This window comes from Chionomys nivalis, chromosome 7, assembly GCF_950005125.1.
Source record: "Chionomys nivalis chromosome 7, mChiNiv1.1, whole genome shotgun sequence".
Classification (NCBI taxonomy): Eukaryota; Metazoa; Chordata; class Mammalia; order Rodentia; family Cricetidae; genus Chionomys; species Chionomys nivalis.
Window position 1 is genome coordinate 83,543,221 of NC_080092.1, and position 19,456 is coordinate 83,562,676.

Here is a 19,456-nt window from a genome sequence, read left to right on the forward strand (position 1 = left end):
GAGAGAGTCTTTCCTGAGAGAAGAATTATTAAGTGACGTTTGTTTCTGAAACAGGGTCTTTCTGTGTAGAATTCAATCCTCTCACCTCTGCCTCCTGAGCACTGAATGCACAAGCACAACTTTGGCCTCTGGGGACGTTAGAAGATAGAAATCAGCCCTGTTCTCGACTTACTGAGTTGGTAACTGGAGCGGGGGTGTTGTCATAATGAAGTTCTAACAAGCTCTCCAGGTGATGCAAGGAGTATCCTTTTTACAGTGCCATGGTCCCATACATGCCTCCTGGATTTGGCATTCAAATCCAAAGGTCTGGCTCTGTTCCTTGTTATACTATGAAGGTGCTCATGGCACTCCTCAAACTCTTTGATGTGTTTTGCCTTTTTCTTCATTTGTTATTAGTGTTTAACACGTTCTCCCCAAAGGGCCTGTTTGATGATTCCCACTGACTCTTCAAGGTTTTATTCAATTGAATTGGTGTAGCAACAGCTTCCCTAAACCAAATTCATGTCTTCTCTCCTCTTCTGTACTCTAGATACAATTTATACCTCAGTGACAAAAAAAAAGAAAGAATGGATGAATGTGTAATGTGTGGAGGTCAGAGAACAGTTTTCAGAGATCAGTTCCTGTCTTTCACTTTGTTGAAGCAGGACTCTCTTGTTTCAGCCACACTGCTGACTGGAGGCTAGCTGACTGAAGATGCTTCCAGTTCTCTCCTCTGCCCCCTTCTTTTCGAAGCAGACCTGGGATGAAAGATGCACACTACTGCATCTGTCCTTTTTCTAATGTGGGTTTGGAGGATCAAATATGGGTTGCTGGGCTTTCCTGGCTAGTGCTTTACCCATCCCCATCCCTCATTACTTCAAAAATTATTTTATTTCTATTTATTTATTTGTGTGTGTCCATGTGTCTGTGCAGGTGCTCACAGAGACCCCAAAAGGGTATCATATCCTCTGGAGCTAGAACTACAGGAGGTTGTGAGTTCCCTGATGCGGAAGCTGGGAACCAAACTCTGGTCCTCTGCAGAGCAGCAAGTGCCCTTAACTGCTGAGCCATCTCTCCAGCCCCCTCCTGCTTTGAAATCATTTTTGTACCCCTTCTTCTAATTACAAACCCCTGGAAGCATGGAGTCTAACTCATCTACATTGCCCACCAAGTTTGATAATGACACAAATATTTGAGTGAACTCAAATATTTATAAAATAAACACATAGTTGGTGAGTTCAAGAAAAGTGGCTTATCTGCAAGGAATTCAGTGTATGACTTTATGGCTGATGCCTCTCCATCTCTGCAGCACTGAGATTCATGCTCACTCATGGGTTTGTTCCTCTTGAAGTCGGTAAATTTTAAGAGGGAAGTAACCCAGTCTTATTCATCTCTGTGCCTCCAATAATAGACACAGTATTTGGCATATTCTATTTTAGTACATTTTTTTAATTGAGGGACATTTAAATAAATGAATGACAGTAAATTATGTCAATAGGAAATAACTATTTACAAACTAAAATAAAGAAGAGGACTACTCTACTCAGTTATTTTATTATTTCCTCCAAACATTTTGTACAGTTTGGGAGTTCAGATGCAAAAGGTCCCCAAAAATACCAATACGAAAGTAGGACCAGTGCGATTGTGGCCATTCTCTAAGTGTCCAGAGAAGGAAAATGTTTCTGGCTTTGTTTAAGATGAATCTCACTATGTAGTCCTAGATGGCCTCAAACTAGAAATCTGCTTGCCTCCAGTGCTGTGGTTCAAGACATGTGCTACTAGTCCCATCTTTTACTATTTTGTTTTGTTTTTTGTTTTCGAGACAGGGTTTCTCTGTGTCACTTTGTTGTTTGTCCTAGAACTAGCTCTTGTAGACTAGGCTGGCCTCGAACTCACTGAGATCCTCCTGTCTTTGCCTCCCAAGTGCTGGGATTAAAGGCGTGTGCCACCACCGCCCAGCTCATCCTTTATTGTTTTATCAGTGAATGTCAGGAGCACCTCTGGTATGTTTGCGTCAAGGAAACTTTTGTAGTATTTCATAACCACTATTCAATATCTATTTTCACATGGACATAAAAAATTATTACATTAAAAACTGTAATACCAGTCTGTTCTCCTAATGACTTAATCATGTTAGTAATACTATTTATGTAATCTAGCATTTAGTTACTTATTTAGTATTTCAGTGTCAATTAAATTCAGACTAAATTATTAAAGAAACTGGATATAATGGCACATGCACACAACCCTAGCACTTGGGAGGCAGAAGTAGTATGAGGATTGTTACAAATTGGAGGTCAGCCTGGGATGAGACCTAGCCTCAAAAAAAAAAAAAACATGGGGTATCATCATGATTGATAGAGTGCTTGCCTAGCATTCACAAAATCTTGAATTTTACCCCCAAAATTGTATAAATTATGTAATAATGAATGCCTATAATCCTAGAACTTGGGAAATAGAGGCAAGAGATTCAAGAATTCAAGGCCAGCTTTGGCTATTTAGAGAGTATAAGACAAGCCTGAGTTACAAGAGACCATATCTCAAAGAGGCAAAAACATTGTCATTCTGGGTTAAAGACCATCAAATTAATGTAGTTGTGCATTTTCTTCTCTTTGATACAACTGTTCAAAGTTAAACTAATTTCTCACATCCTACTATGCTGTCTTAAGGCCTTTTTTGCAAATTATAAATTAGTAAACATGTTAGGTTTGCAAGCCCACACACAAATCCAGAAACAATGGAACCAGCCACTATGAGCCAAAAACCTCTGAGTGGAAGGGCCAAAATGAATCCTGCCTCCTTTCAGCTGTTCTCATCAGGCACCCCATCCCCTCAACAAAAAGGGCACTGGCACAAGTCCTCTAAAGGTGTCAAACCACTCCTAATTCATGGGCTGCAGTAAACGAGAGCATGGATCAGACTTGATGGAGGTGTGACCGACTAGATCCAAATACTAGCATATGTCTTAGAAAACAAGGGTTGTGGGAGTTCCAGTAACTGCTCAGACCTTACTAACGTTTTCCACCTGCAAATGAAGTGCTTCTATCTGAAGCTTGTTCATATAAGTTAAGAAAATTAAAATGCACTGCTGGACAGTGGTGGTTCACACCTTTATCCCAGCACTTGGAAAGCAGAGGCAGGTGGACCTCATTGAGTTCAAGGTCAGCCTGGTTTACAAAGCAAGTTATAGGACAGCCAGAGCTGTTACAGAGAAACCTTGTCTTGAACCCCCCCCGCCCCCCCAAAAAAGGAACAGAAAAAGAAAAAAATAGAAATTTAAAATGCATAGAAGGCATTTTCATGAGATGGGGGGACTGACATAACTGCAAATTTTATTATTTTTTTGTCTTTAGAGCCAGGGTCTTGCCAAGCAGCCCTGGAATTGGTATGAAACCCACTATGTAGACCACAAAGACCCACAACTTGTAGAAATCCTCCTATTTTCTACCTCTTCAGTGTTGGGATTGCAGTCAACAATTTTATTGCTTGAAATGATGTTAGTATCTGATTCAAATCCCTTGTTCATCCATAGATAATTTATATCTTAAAAAATAGATGTGCTTAATTAACTTACAAAATCTGGAGGGATAGCAGGCCTTCAAATGAATCCTTATGTAATTCAGTCAGGTGATTTTCACTGAGGTTTCTGGAAGATTAAAAGGTTATCTGGATCAAAAATCGTCAAACAGATGGAGAACATCCAGTGGTGACATGGGATGGAGAAATACAAGATGTCATATGCTATTGCCTAGAGCATAAATTGTCATCAGCTCTTTTGGGAGCAATTAAAATTTTATATATGTAATGGTCTCCACCCTAAAGATTTTATTTCTAGGTATCTAGCCTATAGAAACACTTGTCTGGGGTATACAGGATGCTTAATTCAGTCCTATATGAAATATTATGCAGAACTGGAAATGAGGAGTATGAGCCTCTACATATGGAAAAGGAAGCTTTAAATATCATGAAATGAAGACATCAAGCTATCAGATGTTATCAATTATGTAAAAGTGATAAGGAAAGCAGCAACACTGTTTGCTATATGCAAATATGTCTGGAAGGATATATATCAAACTCAGAGTAGCAGTTACCTCAGATCTGAGGGATTATGGTACAAGGAAGGTTTCACTATTCCTCTTACTAATTTATAAACATTACAAATGTCACCATAGATGGCTTCTGTACTGGAAAACAAATTTTCCTTTCAATGAAAACACCGCATTTAAAATAAAAACTTTGCCTACAGAGGTAAGGTTCCAACTCAGGGCTCGTGCAGCAGGCAAGCGCACTAACACTGAACCACACCTAGTCCTCATGCAGCTTACAGGAGAAGTTCAATTAGTACCAATTCATTTTTTTACTTCGAGCCATTAAAATTCCCTATCTCTATTTTAAAGATTCCATGTCTAGCTATCTATTCTGCAGAAATTCACTGGGAAGAACAGAGGAAATATCTTTTCTCAGACATAATGACCTCAAAATCTGGACCAAAAATAAGGGCCTTGGTCCAATACTTTGTACAACATTTGGAGAGAACATGTACTACTCACAGTTTCTCAGCCCAACGGTATGCTCTCCATACATTTTTGTCAATGTAAGAAATATCATTTCCTTGGAAATTCCTGTGAAGAAACAGTTCATATACTTGAGTAAATAGGAAAAGACTAAGCAGAAGCAGTAAAATCATCGCACCCTCATGAAGGTGATCAATGCAGAACGAAGAAAACCACCAATCTTCTAATTCCAAGATCTATCAGTTCCCGAGGGAGCACACTTAGCAACACAGGGCTGCTGGAGCAAGCTAAGACCTTCCTTGCAAGTTGAACTTGGAATATGACCAGCCTCTTGGTTAGAAAATGCTAGTTAATTACTGAGTATTTTTCTCAAAAATAATTGCATTTAAATAAAGTACTTCTACAAATCAATAAAAAATAATGATTAATAATTGAACAGGAAAATAGGTGAATTTTTTATCATCATTAGCAAGTAAGAAACCCTGATATAGGTACCATCAAACCTTTGCCAGAGGGCGGTCTGCCGAAGCATGTGTGTTAGAAAGAGGAGGAAATTCGAATTAGTCAAAGTGATGTGCTGGTGTGGAAATAGTTCTTGGTCACGCTACTTAGGGAAAAAGCACAACATCACTAATGAAAGTTTTACCTCATCTGTGAACAACACAAATGAACCGGAAGGAAGGACACATGACAAAATGTAACTGGAGTTTATTTTGGCTTGTAGGACACAGAAGTGCAACAAGCTCCATGGAATGAATTTTCTAGATTATCCTATAAACTCTGGGTCTTTCATTTCTATTTTGCATGTGTGCATGTGGAGACCCGAGTCTGATGTTAGGGCATCTTCAATCATTCTCCTACTTTACTGAGACGGAATCTTTAATCCAGCCTAAAGTTCACTAGAATGGTAGACTTGCTAGCCAGATGGTTCTGAAGAGTGTGCTTCTGACATTCAAGGCTGTAATTATTGATAGACTGCGACATAAACCTATCATTTACATGGATTCTGAGGATCTGAACTCTAGTCCTCACACTTGCAATTGGACCACTTTAATGAGTGAGGAACCTCCCTGCTGTCCCAACCCTTCACTCTTTTTTGAGGTGCTAGTAATGGAATTCAGGGCATTTTGTGTGCCAGTCAAGTATTGTACCACTGAGCTATATTCCTAGCCCTCTGTTCATTATGAGACAGGATCTCATTAAGTATAGTCTAGCCTGGCCTTGAATTTGTGATTCTCAATCTTTAGTTTCCCAAGTACTAGGATTAAGGGTATATACTATACAGCAGGCTTCTATGACTTTTTTTTTTTTTTTTTTTTTTTTGGTTTTTCAAGACAGGGTTTCTCTGTAGCTTTGGTGCCTGTCCTGGAACTAGCTCTTAGAGACCAGGCTGGTCTCAAACTCACAGAGATCTGCCTGCCTCAGCCTCCCGAGTGCCACCCCCCCCCCAGCTCCATGACATTTTTAAAAAAATGGGAATATATCCTTGAATGGCACATGCTTAAAAGAAACTGTTAAATACCTAATTTATGTTCATTTTCAACTCTGTGGCTCACTTTAAGCATTTACTTTTAGTTCTACTCAGTGAAGACTTTCTTGCTTAGTTTAAACACTTTTTCTCGTGATAGGGAAGAAAGAAATTCACTCACTTGATAGTGGACATCCCAGTCAATCCCAAACTGTTTGATTTTATGTTCACTAATAAGAAAAATGCCTAAAACTGAACTCTCATTCCTGACTGCTGAGTCTATCTGTTAAATTGCCATCCTTATCTTTATCTAGAACAGAGACTGTGGTCTCATTTTTTATTTGTATACTTCAATCCCCAATTTTGTTTGAGGCGCACTCTCACCATGTAGCCCTGGACTCGTGTAGAACTCACTATGGAGATGAGGCTGGCCTCAATCTCACAGAGATCCACCTTCCTCTGCATCTCAAGTTCTGGGATTAAAGGTGTGCATAACCATGTCTAGTATCACTCACTAAATCCTATCTTCTCTTACTCTGTGAGGATTCGGGGTTTTCTTCCTACTCCCGTAGTAGCCACAGTGGTCCAACTCTTGCTCACTTTAGTCCTAGATTTTGCTCGATATTTATATATGGTCATCAAGAATTAAGTTTCCTGTCTGGATTACTCTACAAGAGGATGCTAAAATGATCCTCTATCTGAGTGTTAAGACTCATGCCTGTATTTTCCATTTGAGACGCTGAGGCAGGACGATCATGAACTCAAGGCCAGCCTGTATTACATAGCAAAGTTCCACCCTCTTAATACTTTTTCAGTATTTTTTAGAAATGTATAATGGTTCTTCTTCCATATTGCACTCTGACTTTCAAACCACTAGAACTGATATTCCAAATATTTCATAATACCTCTCACTGTTTTCTAATTCAATCTTTTCTGGTAGACTAGTCTACTAAATCCCAATTCTTGTAAGCTATGCCTTTGGCTATGCTGTAATACCTATTTTTACTTTATTTAAAAATGAGACACTCTTTGAACCAAAGGGAAAGTTTTAATGTACCCATTCCCCTTTCCCCCATCTATTATTTCATGTTCCTAAGAAAATGCCACACATATATGGCTCTCATACTTCTTATCCCTGAATAGTGCACACAAAACATGAAAAATATTAAAAAACCAGGAACAAAAATGAGCTCTGGACATAACTAAGATTACAAAGCTAACATTCATGTAGGCTAAGAACTAAGATAAGTATTCCATGTAGTAAACTAAACCTTATAACAGTCCTATGAAACAGGAGTCATCAAACTTCCCATTTTACAGATGAGGAAGTTAATTCACAGCTAAATACTTTATGCAGGGTTACAGAGCTTAGGCCAAACCCCAGGAGTCCAGCTCCAGAATCTACTCTAATCACTCTGATACATCCTCACTGAAATAAATTATAAAGAGGATGGAATGAAACAGAAGAACAAAGGTTAAACAATGATATAATGGAACTAAATAAGAATGAATACAGAAAAATAAGAAGAGCTGTAAAATTGAGGACAAAGAAAAGTTGGCAAGTCAAGGTAAGAGCAGAAAATCAATGAGAATTAGAGTGACAAGGAGGGCCCAGGAAAGCTTTGAAGAAAAAGGTGCTATGTCAGGCAAATGTAAAACAGAAATAAAGGTGAGTCTTACAAGTTAGTAAAAGTGTCGTTGTAGGAGTCGGGCTTTGGCACAGGCACTTGGTGGAGTCTCCGCTCTGGGCTGAGATGAACACACAGCAGTGTCTCATTTTCACACAAGCAGAACTCACATAGGTTGATGTACATGTAGGCATTTTGTTCCATAGTTAAATCTTTTTCTGTAGTGGAATTTTCAGAATATGGAGTTATGGTAAGTTCCATTTTCGAAAACTGATCTGTAGGTGGAAGTGTAATTTCAGGGCACTTTGGAGTAGGAGCTGTAGTTGTTGGGACTGTAGAATGTGCAGCTTCTGGAGAAGCAGCTGTAGTTGTTGAGACTCCATACTGTGCAGCCTCTGTAGAAGCAGCTGCAGTCTCTAGGACTTGAGAAGGTTTAGTCTCTATAGTTGATGAATCTGAACGCTGAGCTTCAACATGAACTAAAGTTAGAGCTGCTGTCTCAAAATGTTCTAGAAATTGAGCCTCGGTCTCCATAGGTATCTCAGAAGTGTGAGCTGGGGAGTCCTTCATAGGGGCAGAACCTTTAACCATTGTATTAGGTTGTCGAGTTATTGAAAATTCTGAGTGTAAATACTGAGCTGTGACTTGAGTTAGGTTTGAATTTTGAACCTGAATCTTCTCATCAAGTGGGAGTACCTCTTCAGGGTTATTTAGAGGAAGGGTAGTAATATTCCCTGGGGCTTCCAAAGGTTCACTCTCTATCTTAGATAGTTCAGTTAAAGCATGCTCCACATCAAGATGGTAAACTTGGACCTCAGGTGACACTGTATGCTGAGTTTGATAACTTGGCATTGCAGCTTTACTATCATGGAACCCTGGAGCTCTGGTAACAAGCCCCTCATGCGGCTGTGGAGGCTGAGAGGTCTTTTGCACAGGTTCAAAGAGTCCTCCCTCAGTAGTAGGTTGATGAGTTATGGTAACTTCCAAATCTGGAGGATGAACCGTGATTTCAGTTGTGTTTGGAGGCTGAATGTGAACCTGTTCTAGAGGTGTCACTTGAGAATGCACTGGACGATCTGTAGTCTCACTGAGAGCTGTGGGATGAGGACCCTCTGTAGTAGGCTCTGCAGTTACAGTGAGTTCCATGTCTAAGGGATGATATGGTTTTGTTAGATACTCAGCTTTACTCTGAATTAGACCTTGAACCATGCCCTCCTCATATCCTCGAGTTTGAACGACAAACTCATTAGGTGGTTTTCTAACTTCAGCAGTGGTCCTCTGCAAATTTTCAGGACTGTTTTCTAGAGTAGATGAGTTATGATCAAGGTTAACTACAGTTTTAGTTGGAGTTCTTGTACGAGGAGCGAAAACTTCTGGGTTCAGGATCACACTGTGATCTGAACGATGAACACTAGTCTCCTGTGGAGTTGGACGAAAGTGAGTTCCTGTAGGAGGCTGAGAAGGCTGAGATGAGATCCTGGGTGGTGCTGGATTCTCAGCTTGACCCTGAATTGGTATTGGAACTGTCACCTCTTGAACTACACCCTCTTTAGGTGGTGCTGTAATCTGAGTTGTGCTCTCGTGCATACTTTGTGAAAGCTCTCCCTCATTAATAGGTTGATAAGTTACAGTAAGTTCTAGATCCAAATGCTGAACGGTGACTTCAGGTATCTGAGTTGTGTGCTTACTGTGAACAGGCTCTGGATATATCACCAGAGGGTACTCTGGAGGAGGAACTGTAGTCTCCCTTGGAGTTGTAGGATGGTGAGGCTCTCTAGTAGGCTCTGAACTTTCGGTGAGTTCTAGATCCAAAGGCCTAAATGATACAACAGCTTGATCCTCAGTTGGTATTGGAACAGTCACCTCCTGATATACTGGGGTTAGAGATACAGCCTCTTTAGGTGGTTCTGTAATCTGGGTTGTGGTCTCTTGAATGCTCTGAGAAAATTCTCCCTCAGTAGTAAGCTGTGGAGCTATGGTAAGTTCCAAATCCAAAGGTTCAGCTGTGGCTTCAGTTGGGTTTGGATGTTGAGAGTGAATACTTTCTGGATATATCACCAGAGGGTGCTTTGGAGTTGTAGGATGTTTAGCATCTCTTGTAGGCTCTGAAGTTATGGTGAGTTCCAGATCCAAAGGCTGAAATGATACAACATGTGTTGTTGGATACTCAATTTGATCCTGACCTGGTGTTGGAACTTTCATCTCCTGATATACTGGGGCTGGAGGTGGTTCTGTAACTGGACTTGTGGTCTCTGGAATAGTTTGAGAATGTTCTCCCTCAGCAGTAGTTTTATGAGTTATGGTGAGTTCCAGTTCCAAAGGCTGAACTGTGGCTTCAGAAGGGTTTGGATGCGGAGGGTGCTGTGGGACTGTAGGATGCTGAGGCTCTCTGGTGGGCTCTGAAGTTATGGTGAGTTCCAGATCCAAAGGTTGAGATGAAGGAACTACTTGATGCTCAGTTTCTGTTGGAACTGTCGCCTCTTGATATTCCTGCTCTTGAGCTACAACCTCCTTAGGTGGTTCTGAAATTAGACTTGTGGTCTCTGGAATAGTTTGAGAATGTTCTCCCTCAGCAGTAGTTTTATTAGTTATGGTGAGTTCCAGTTCCAAAGGCTGAACTGTGGCTTCAGTTGGGTTTGGATGCGGAGGGTGCTGTGGGACTGTAGGATGCTGAGGCTCTCTGGTAGACTCTGAAGTTATGGTGAGTTCCAGATCCAAAGGTTGAGATGAAGGAACTACTTGATGCTCAGTTTCTGTTGGAATTGTCGCCTCTTGATATTCCTGCTCTTGAGCTACAACCTCCTTAGGTGGTTCTATAATTAGACTTGTGGTCTCTGGAATAGTTTGAGAATGTTCTCCCTCAGGAGTAGTTTTATGAGTTATGGTGAGTTCCAGTTCCAAAGGCTGAACTGTGGCTTCAGTAGGGTTTGGATGCTGAGGGTGCTGTGGGACTGTAGGATGCTGAGGCTCTCTGGTAGGCTCTGAAGTTATGGTGAGTTCCAGATCCAAAGGTTGAGATGAAGGAACTACTTGATGCTCAGTTTCTGTTGGAACTGTCGCCTCTTGATATTCCTGCTCTTGAGATACAACCTCCTTAGGTGGTTCTGTAATTAGACTTGTGGTCTCTGGAATAGTTTGCGAATGTTCTCCCTCAGCAGTAGTTTTATGAGTTATGGTGAGTTCCAGTTCCAAAGGCTGAACTGTGGCTTCAGTAGGGTTTGGATGCGGAGGGTGCTGTGGGACTGTAGGATGCTGAGGCTCTCTGGTAGACTCTGAAGTTATGGTGAGTTCCAGATCCAAAGGTTGAGATGAAGGAACTACTTGATGCTCAGTTTCTGTTGGAATTGTCGCCTCTTGATATTCCTGCTCTTGAGCTACAACCTCCTTAGGTGGTTCTGAAATTAGACTTGTGGTCTCTGGAATAGTTTGAGAATGTTCTCCCTCAGCAGTAGTTTTATGAGTTATGGTGAGTTCCAGTTCCAAAGACTGAACTATGGCTTCAGTAGGGTTTGGATGCGGAGGGTCCTGTGGGACTGTAGGATGCTGAGGCTCTCTGGCAGGCTCTGAAGTTAGGGGGAGTTCTAGGTCTAAGGGCTGAAATGAGACAGTAAGTGATGCCGGATACTTAGCTTGATCCTGAGTTGGTATTGGAATTGTCATCTCATGATATTCTAGACCTTGAGTTAAACTCTCTTCTGGAAGTTCCGTCACTTGATTTGTGGTCTCTTGCATAGTTTGAGAAAGTTTCTCCTTAGGTTTTAGATTTACGGCGACTTCTAGATCCAAAGGTTGAATTGGGTTTTTAGTTGGGTTTGGATGTTGAGACTCACTATGATGTGGATGTGGAAGTTTTACTTGAAAATGTGGATTTACAGTTCTTTTTGGTAGTATATAAGGTTTAGTTTCTGGACTAATTCCTGGGGTTACAGTAACTTCTAGGTCCAAAGGCTGAAATAAACCATTAGGTGATAGTGTATACTCAACTTGATCCTGATCTGGCCTTGGAACAGTCATCTTGTGTGCTGGAATGTGAGTTACAATATTTTTCAGTGGCTTTGGACGCTGTGGAATCACTTTATGGGTTAGAGAAAATTTTCCTTTTCTACGGAGTTTTAAAGTCTGAGCTACAGTGGGCTTCAGCGCTAGAAATGGTTTTGGATTCTCATGGAGGTCTGTGGGATGAGACAGGGTTATTTGTTGATGTAAAAAAGGTCTTACTCCCATACTGTGACTCGGAGGCAGTTCTGAGGCTTCCTGTTGAGTTGAATAAAGGTGTACCTCTTTAAAGTGGTGTGTTGTCTGAGATATGGCCTCCTGGAAGGCTAGAGATTCAGTTTTGGAGAAATATGGACGTTTTGAAAGGGCATTAGTCTGAATCTGTGAAAATTTACCTTTCTCAGTAGAGTCTATAGGCTGACGTAAGTCTTCTTGTGGTAATGGAACTGATCCATCCTTCAGAGAAGGTTCTGGAGTTATGGTAAGTTCTAGGTCCACATGTTTCACAGTGGTTTTATATGACTTTGGAAGTTCAGTTCTGAATGTTGCCTCTAGATCTGCAGATGAAGAAAACCTATCTGTTATTGAAGGCCAAGTTGAGCTCCCCTGCTGACTTGGATACGGTTCCTCAGGAAATTCTTCAGGTTGGGTTGGGACCCCTTGACTAACTGGAGAATGATGATCTTCTTTAGGGTTGGTTTGATGATCAATTGGGATATTGTGTGATGCTGAAAAATAAACTTGACCATGACCCAGGGATGAAACTGTTACCTCATGGTAACCTGGAAGTTCTTCATCGGGCAGCTCTAGCATCTGTTCTGAAGTCTCCTGCTGTGCTGGAAAGGGTTTTCCTTCTTCAGAGATCTGTGATATTCCAGTTGTGTCTTCTTGCTGGCTTAGAGGTTTATGATGCAGAATAGGTTCTGGGGACTGATATAAAACACCCTGTTGTTTTGACCGTTCAACCTCTTCAGATGCTGTAGCCTCATGGTACACAGTTCCCATCGCAGCTACAGGATTCTCTGTTACTGTAATCTCCAGATCTGGAGGTTGACCAGTCACATAAGACAGGCTAGAATGCTGAGTTTGATAGTGATCTGGAGGCAAATCTGTCACTTCATGATGCTCTGGAGACTGAGCTGCTTGTTCCTGCTCAGTTGCAGAAGGTTTAAACTCTTCAGCATACTCTAAGGCTTGAGCTGGTACCTCCAGCTGGCTTTGAAATTGACCCTCTCCAGAAGGCTCTGAAGCCTGAGCTGGAAGCTTCTCCTCATGGAGAAAGGGTTCCATCTGCTCAGTATACTCCGAAGGATGCACTGGGGATGCCTGCTGGGTCAGAGAAGATTCCGTCTCCTTGGTAGGTTCTGAAGTTATGGTAAGTGCCACATCCACGGGTCTAACTGTAACATGTGGTAAGTAATAATGGTGCTCTTCATTTGGATCTGGCTGGACTTTGTGAATTGGTGGAGTTTCAACCACATTCTCAATAGGGGACTCTGGAGTTTGAAGTGGAGCCTCTTGTTCAACTGGAGGGAGCTCTGCAGGTTGAACTGAAGCTTCTGGCTGGTTTCCAGAACCCAATTCTACCTCCTCAGGAGACTCAGAAAGTTGACCTGGCTGCTCTAGTTCACTGAGATTAGAGTCATCCTCCAGAAGAGGACCTGGATGTTGAGATAAATCTTCCGGCTGCATTGGTAAAGGTCCTAACTCCTCTGTTTCCTCTTGAGGCTGAACTGGAGACTCCAAATCAACTCCAGAAGATTCAGCCTCCTCAGAATACTCAGAAGGTTCAGTTGGCTGCTGCTGCTGGCTGATGAAATGTTCAGTTTCAACAGGAGGACCGGGAATCTGAGTTGGAGTCTCCTCCTCATATGGAGATGACTCATTCTCTGATCTAGGTTCAGCAGTTATTTTAGGTTCCATATCTGCAGGCTTACCTGTAATCATGGGCGAAGTATAATGGAGAAATTGAGGTTTTGAACTGTGGTTAGCTATACTCTGCATAGAGGATTCTGGAACTGGAACTGTACCTTCTTGCTCAACTAGAGGACTGGTTTCTTTGGGAAGCTTTGTAGGCAGAGCTGGAGCTTTTAGCTGGCTACCAGAATTTCCAAGGTTTTCAGGAAGCTCTAAAATCTGAGCTGGGGCCTCTTGTTGGGTTGATGAAGGTTCCAACAACTCAGAACTCTCTGCAAACTGGGCTAGGGTCTGCTGCTGGCCCAGAGTAGCTTGTACCTCCTTATCTGCCTCTGAAGCCACAGGATTCACTGTCACATTTGGCAGGTTTGAGTGCTGAGCTTCATTTCTATTTGGAGGTGGACCACGTATTTCAGGATGAACTGATGGTTCCTCAGAAGGAAGCTGATGGTGAGCTGGGTCTTCTTTTTGGATTGAAGGTTCATCATTCAGATACTCAGTGCCAAGTTCCGCAGGCTCTGGGTTCAACTCCCGAGAAGTGCTGGGGTCCTGGAATAGAAGTAAACTGTCAGTCAACTCCTCAAGTGGGGCCAACATCTCTTTGGGAGCAGGGGGCCCCAGATACTCAGTGCCCCCTTTGTCCGTCTCGGGTGCTCGAGTATGTGGGGATTTAGGTGGATGATCAGAGGGGAGCCAAGACCAGAATTTGGTTAGCACCCAGGGCTCTGAAGTCAACTGGCGTGGGTTCCCAGTGAACTCTGGAATGGGAAAAGCCAGGACCAGCTGCCACATGAAGAAAAGCCTTAGTGCACCAAAGTGCAGTAAAGACATGACAGAAAAGTAGAAACAAACAACAAAAAAGTAAAGACAAAGTGCAGTAGGGACGAGATCCACAATGCTGCCCACACTGGTGGGAAACTGAATGAAAACTCAGACCCTGGGCAAGGAGGCCTGTCCCACCCTTTATTTATGACAGCTGACCTTTGTTACAAAACCATTACTAGGCAGGGTCCCAGTTGGATTCTGCTTTCTCTCATGTCTGTGAGCTTTTCCCCTTTTGGACTCTCTTTCAAGTTTGTTGTAGAAATTCAAAAGTTATCTTGGATTATTTATATCTTATTTCTTGCTTCTGTAGCTTCTTCCTAATGTCCAGAGTAGACTGATCGATGAAATAAGCATCAAATGATGTCTGTTGTTAGAACTTTAAAAATAATCTTTAATTATAATGAACTCATACATTTTATTACTATTGTATGGTCATGTGGTACATGCCTCAACATGCATGCAGAAGTCAAAGGACAGCATATGGAGTTAGTTCTCTCCTTCCACCGTCAAGAGGCTTCCAGGGATGGAACTCTGGTCACCTGGCTTGCATTGTGAGGTGGCAAGTACCTTTATCCACTAAGCATCTGTAGAACATAAATATAAACTTAGTAATACAATACCATCTTTCTTCAAGTTTTACCTCTCATAGACCTTTTTAACTTAGACCTTCTATAATGTGCTTAACCTTTCCATGTCCTCAATTTTGATGTACATTTTGGAACACTGCTTACTTTAGGACAAAACTACCACCTACAATTCTTTCGCATCTGTGTACCTGGAACAGCGGGCTGCTTCCAGCCAACCGGCTAGCTTTACCCCAAATAACAACACACAAATTGTATTCTTTTAAACACTGCCTGGCCCGTTATCTGTAGCCTCTTATAGGCTAACTCTCACATCTTGCTTAACCCATTTTTAATAATCTGTGTAGCACCACAAGGTGCTGGCTTACCAGGAAGGATTCTAGCCTACATCTGTCTCAGTTCCAAGAATCATGGAGACTGCCTGACTCAGCTTCTATCTCCCAGCATTCTATTCTGTTTACTCCACCTACCTAGTTTTCTGTCCTATAAAGGGCCAAGGCAGTTTCTTTATTAACCAATGAAATCAACACAAAACAGAAGACTCTCCCACATCATTTCCCCTTTTTCTGTTTAAACAAAAAAGGCTTTCACTTTAGCATAGTAAGATTACACATAACAAAACAGTTATCAAGAAAAAATTACAGTTACAATATTTATATCTATTTTATCCTTTATTATAACTAAGGAAAGCTATAACTATAACTAACCATTCTTCAACTCCATCAAAGACTCCAGAAGGATATAATATTACCTAAGCAAACAAGAAGTAAGCAACTTCCAAAACTCTAGAAATGACAGAGACATCTCACTGCCTGGATAGTCATCCAAAGTTTCTCTGTACCATTGGGGCATCCATCTCCAGCCTACAGGCCCATAGTATCCAACAGACATTTCCATGAAGCAGAAAATTCCAAAGACAGTTCAGTCATTTTATGCTGTGTCCTGCAGAATGTCTCGTAGACTCTTTCATAGATCAGGAACCCCAAAAGACCATCTCACCTTTTGACAAGTTTAGTAGTCCTCTGTCTGCGTCCAGTTTATGCAACAGTCCAGGCAAGAGCAGTTTCTTGCCCAAATGACTATCAAACTCTATAAGGAGCCTCTTTGATACCCATCTCCCTCTTGAAGTAGATTGGTGCTGCCAGGAGCAGACGTGTCTCATTGTCACGAAAAGCCCTAAGTTATTAAAACATCTTAAATGCCATATTCTACAGTCTTTGAAAGATATGAAAAATGCCTATCTAACTGAAATATATCTCTATCTATCTAGAAAATCTAACTAACATGACTACAAGCTTTACTATTATCGATGATTATCCATTAGCAACCTATATTTCCTAATTATATATTACATTTTTAAATGAACTACACAATCACAATACCTTAATCAAGATCAGGAATACATATACATAGAATAAAATTGACCTTAACTTTTACCAATAGAGTAAAATTTATACCAATGTAATTATTTATATCTATCATTCTTTCTCTTTAACCTTCTTTACCAACATGCATTTTATAACTATAACCTTTCATATCTCTTCTCTCGCTTGATTGTTATACTTTCTTTATAAATTTAAAAACATTTTATGTCATACTTCAAACTGATACATGTGAATAAATAGGGTGCTTATAAACTGTAATTGCTTATAGTAATGCTCTGAGCCACACAGCTTTGTACATATGCTCCTAAATCAAGCATAAGCCATCTCATACAAAAACAGAGGGCATGGGCCACTCAGAAAGGATATAGCTAACAGACTTAATGAGACTCTGCTGTTTTTCACAGGTGAATAAAAATTATTAAGGGACTTTATGGTTCATGTTATCTGAGAAGAGAATTACTAACTCCTCTAGTTACTTGCACCTTTATGGGGAGAAACTGACACCCACAATTCATAATAGTCCCGATGCCCTTTCTACTCTGACTCAGTAATAACCTAGGGTTTACTATGCCACTGCTTCTCCTTATGATACATTCCTTATGAAGGCTGACTGTTAGATTTTATACAGATATTTATTTGTCAGAACACAAACATCTTCTGATGTCTGCTGACACCTCAATGTGCACAGAGATTCACTCCACCCAGCCTGAAAGAACTCAGAAAATTATTCACTAGAATATCCTTTCTGAATCTTTACAGCCTCACAAATATCGCAAAAGGTACAACTGCTTAAACCTGAAACCTGTTGAAAACATAAATGGTCTCTTCAAAGAAACAAAAGGGGCATTTACTTAAATACAAAGGTAAGTTCCATGTACGAATTTATCAGCAGCTGTAACCTTACTTGTGCCTTCTGTGTGCATCACTTTTTCTTTTGGTTTAATATATATTCAATGATATATACTCTTGGTATAATATATTCTCAATAGTATGAAATGACTATAAACCCCCACTATTCTCTTTTCAATTATTTTTTAAATATTTATTTATTTATTATGTATACAATATTCTGTCTGCATGTATTCCTGCAGGCCAGAAGAGGGCACCAGACCTAATTACAGATGGTTGTGAGCCACCATGTGGTTGCCAGGAATTGAACTCAGGACCTTTGGAAGAACAGGTAATGCTCTTAACCACTGAGCCATCTCTCCAGCCCCTTCTCTTTTCAATTATTCCACCCTTGAATTGCTTCTTAGACTTTTTTTTTCTGTTTACCACATTCTTAATATATAACCTTCTGTATGTAACTATCAGCAATTTTGTTTCACAGTTCAAGAGAGCTGATTTCTGACTCAAAGGTTAAGATAATGAAAATAGTTGTCTTAAAATAAGTGTTTAACAAGACCTAATAAATCCTAATGTCTGAGAGCAACACAAGGGGAACCTGAGCCATTATTAAACAGAATGATAACCGTCCTAGGTAATATTCCTTTTTTCCATGTTCCTAAATCCCCGGGCAGTTCCCCAAGCAACTAGTGGCAGGAAATGCTGGCGAGTCCCCAGAGACGGCTGCCAGAGTGGTGCAGATTCCCAGCAGCAAGGGGCAGGCAGCAGGCTCTGGGAACTGCAAGATCCCCGAGTGGGCTGGGTACAAACAGGTAGCGGGTAAAAGGCATATAGACACAGTAAATAGGCATAAAGAACACTTATTACTTAAGAGAGAGAGAGAGAGAGAGAGAGAGAGAGAGAGAGAAGAAGAAGAAGAAGAAGAAGGAGGGAGGGAGAGAGGGAGGGAGGGAGAAGAGAAAGAAGAGAGAGAGGGACAGAGAAAGAGAAAAAACCACGTGTGCACACGCCAAAAGGGAACAGCAAGAGAGGAATTTCAAGATGGCGACGAGAGGTCAGAGGTAGCTGCGAGTGGGTGTGGCTTGTCCCTTAAAGTGAACAGGGACCGAAAGAATAACATTCCCAGGTCTTGCTTACAATAAAAGCAGGAGGTTAGACACCACAGTTTGAAGGAATTGGGGCAGCGAATTCTCAAGACTGCTTCCGGGTGATTTGTGGGCATCGGCTTGGGGGGCGGTCCCTGAGAAGGCTGTGTGCTGGGAACCTCCTGGCATAGCTGGTCTCTTTGCTTCTGACCAATGTCTGTGGCGTGGAAATGTCTGGTGTCCCTTATCCTGTTTAAGGTATTGGCAGAACAAAGAAAAGTTAAATTAAGGAAAAAAAAATTTTTGGACTAGTGAATTGAGGGGGTATCTGACCTGTTTAAGGTGGATTCTTTAATTCGGCTCCCTGGAACTCACAAGAACTCCTTGGGTTTATGAAAACAGAAGTTTTAGACATATAGTGACTATGGCTTATTTTGTACAATGAAAAGTATTTTTTTTTTAAGAAATTTGATTTGAAATTTGTTTGGTGAGATAACCTGGCAAAACCTCAAGCTGGCAAAACCTCTCAGCTATCAAACTGTCAGAGATCTTTGAGAAGGATAAGATTTTTCTTGAGTTACCGATTAAAAAGTGACAGAAAACTTACTTGGTTGGCACCCAGAGCTACTCTTTTTGGGTCCTCCATGGTCGCTGAAGGTTGCACTTGACCTTTGCTGGTTAGCGCCAGGACTGCCAGGCTCCAGAAGACCCTGTGGGCTAAGAAATCTGTAGCAAGACAGGCCTACCTTGACCTGAGCAGCTAGGCTGTTGATTCCAGCGATTCCGTCCACATCTGGAGGTCTTTACTTTAGATGAAAGGCAGTTTTTCCTAATGGTCAGTGCTCAGCAGTGCTCAGCAAACTGCAGAAGGACGTTGTTCTGTGCCCATTTGTCTTCTGTCTTCTTTGGAGGAAGTGTCTGCTGCTAGGAGCCAACCTGTCTCTTTTTGTTGTGAAAAGTTTTTTAAATAATTAAATACTTAAATATCACATTGCCCAGATCTCTGAGCAGTTGAGGGCTGTTCATTAGGTATAGCTGCAGTATGGAATCTGTCTGGAAGGTTGGGTCTGAGCTTGACTGCACTGGCTCTTAACAGGCTAGATCCACACCCGTAAAAAGACAAAAAGAAAGAAAAAAACTGCTTGTAATATAAGATTAGTGGCAGAACTGACAATGGTAAAGAACAGCTTAATATTAAATATAAGGCATTTTTGTAAGAGACTTAAAAG

The 19,456-nt window shown here is 41.2% G+C and overlaps 1 protein-coding gene across 2 annotated transcripts in view; it reads right to left on the minus strand.

Moving 5' to 3' along the window:
• Nucleotides 1-19,456, minus strand: part of LOC130876970 (leucine-rich repeat-containing protein 37A3-like) — a 111,154-nt gene that overhangs the window by 82,569 nt on the left and 9,129 nt on the right. Inside the window, exons 2-5 of one of the 2 annotated variants that reach the window (XM_057773852.1) lie at nucleotides 13,616-14,051; nucleotides 7,642-13,522; nucleotides 4,530-4,601; nucleotides 3,554-3,625 (exon numbers count right to left, since the gene is read on the minus strand). In XM_057773852.1, the coding sequence (XP_057629835.1) occupies nucleotides 3,554-3,625; nucleotides 4,530-4,601; nucleotides 7,642-13,508 (6,011 nt within the window). In that variant the 5' untranslated portion in view covers nucleotides 13,509-13,522; nucleotides 13,616-14,051. Of the gene's footprint in view, nucleotides 1-3,553; nucleotides 3,626-4,529; nucleotides 4,602-7,641; nucleotides 14,052-19,456 lie in introns of both variants that reach the window. The other variant, XM_057773854.1, reaches the window with a different exon arrangement.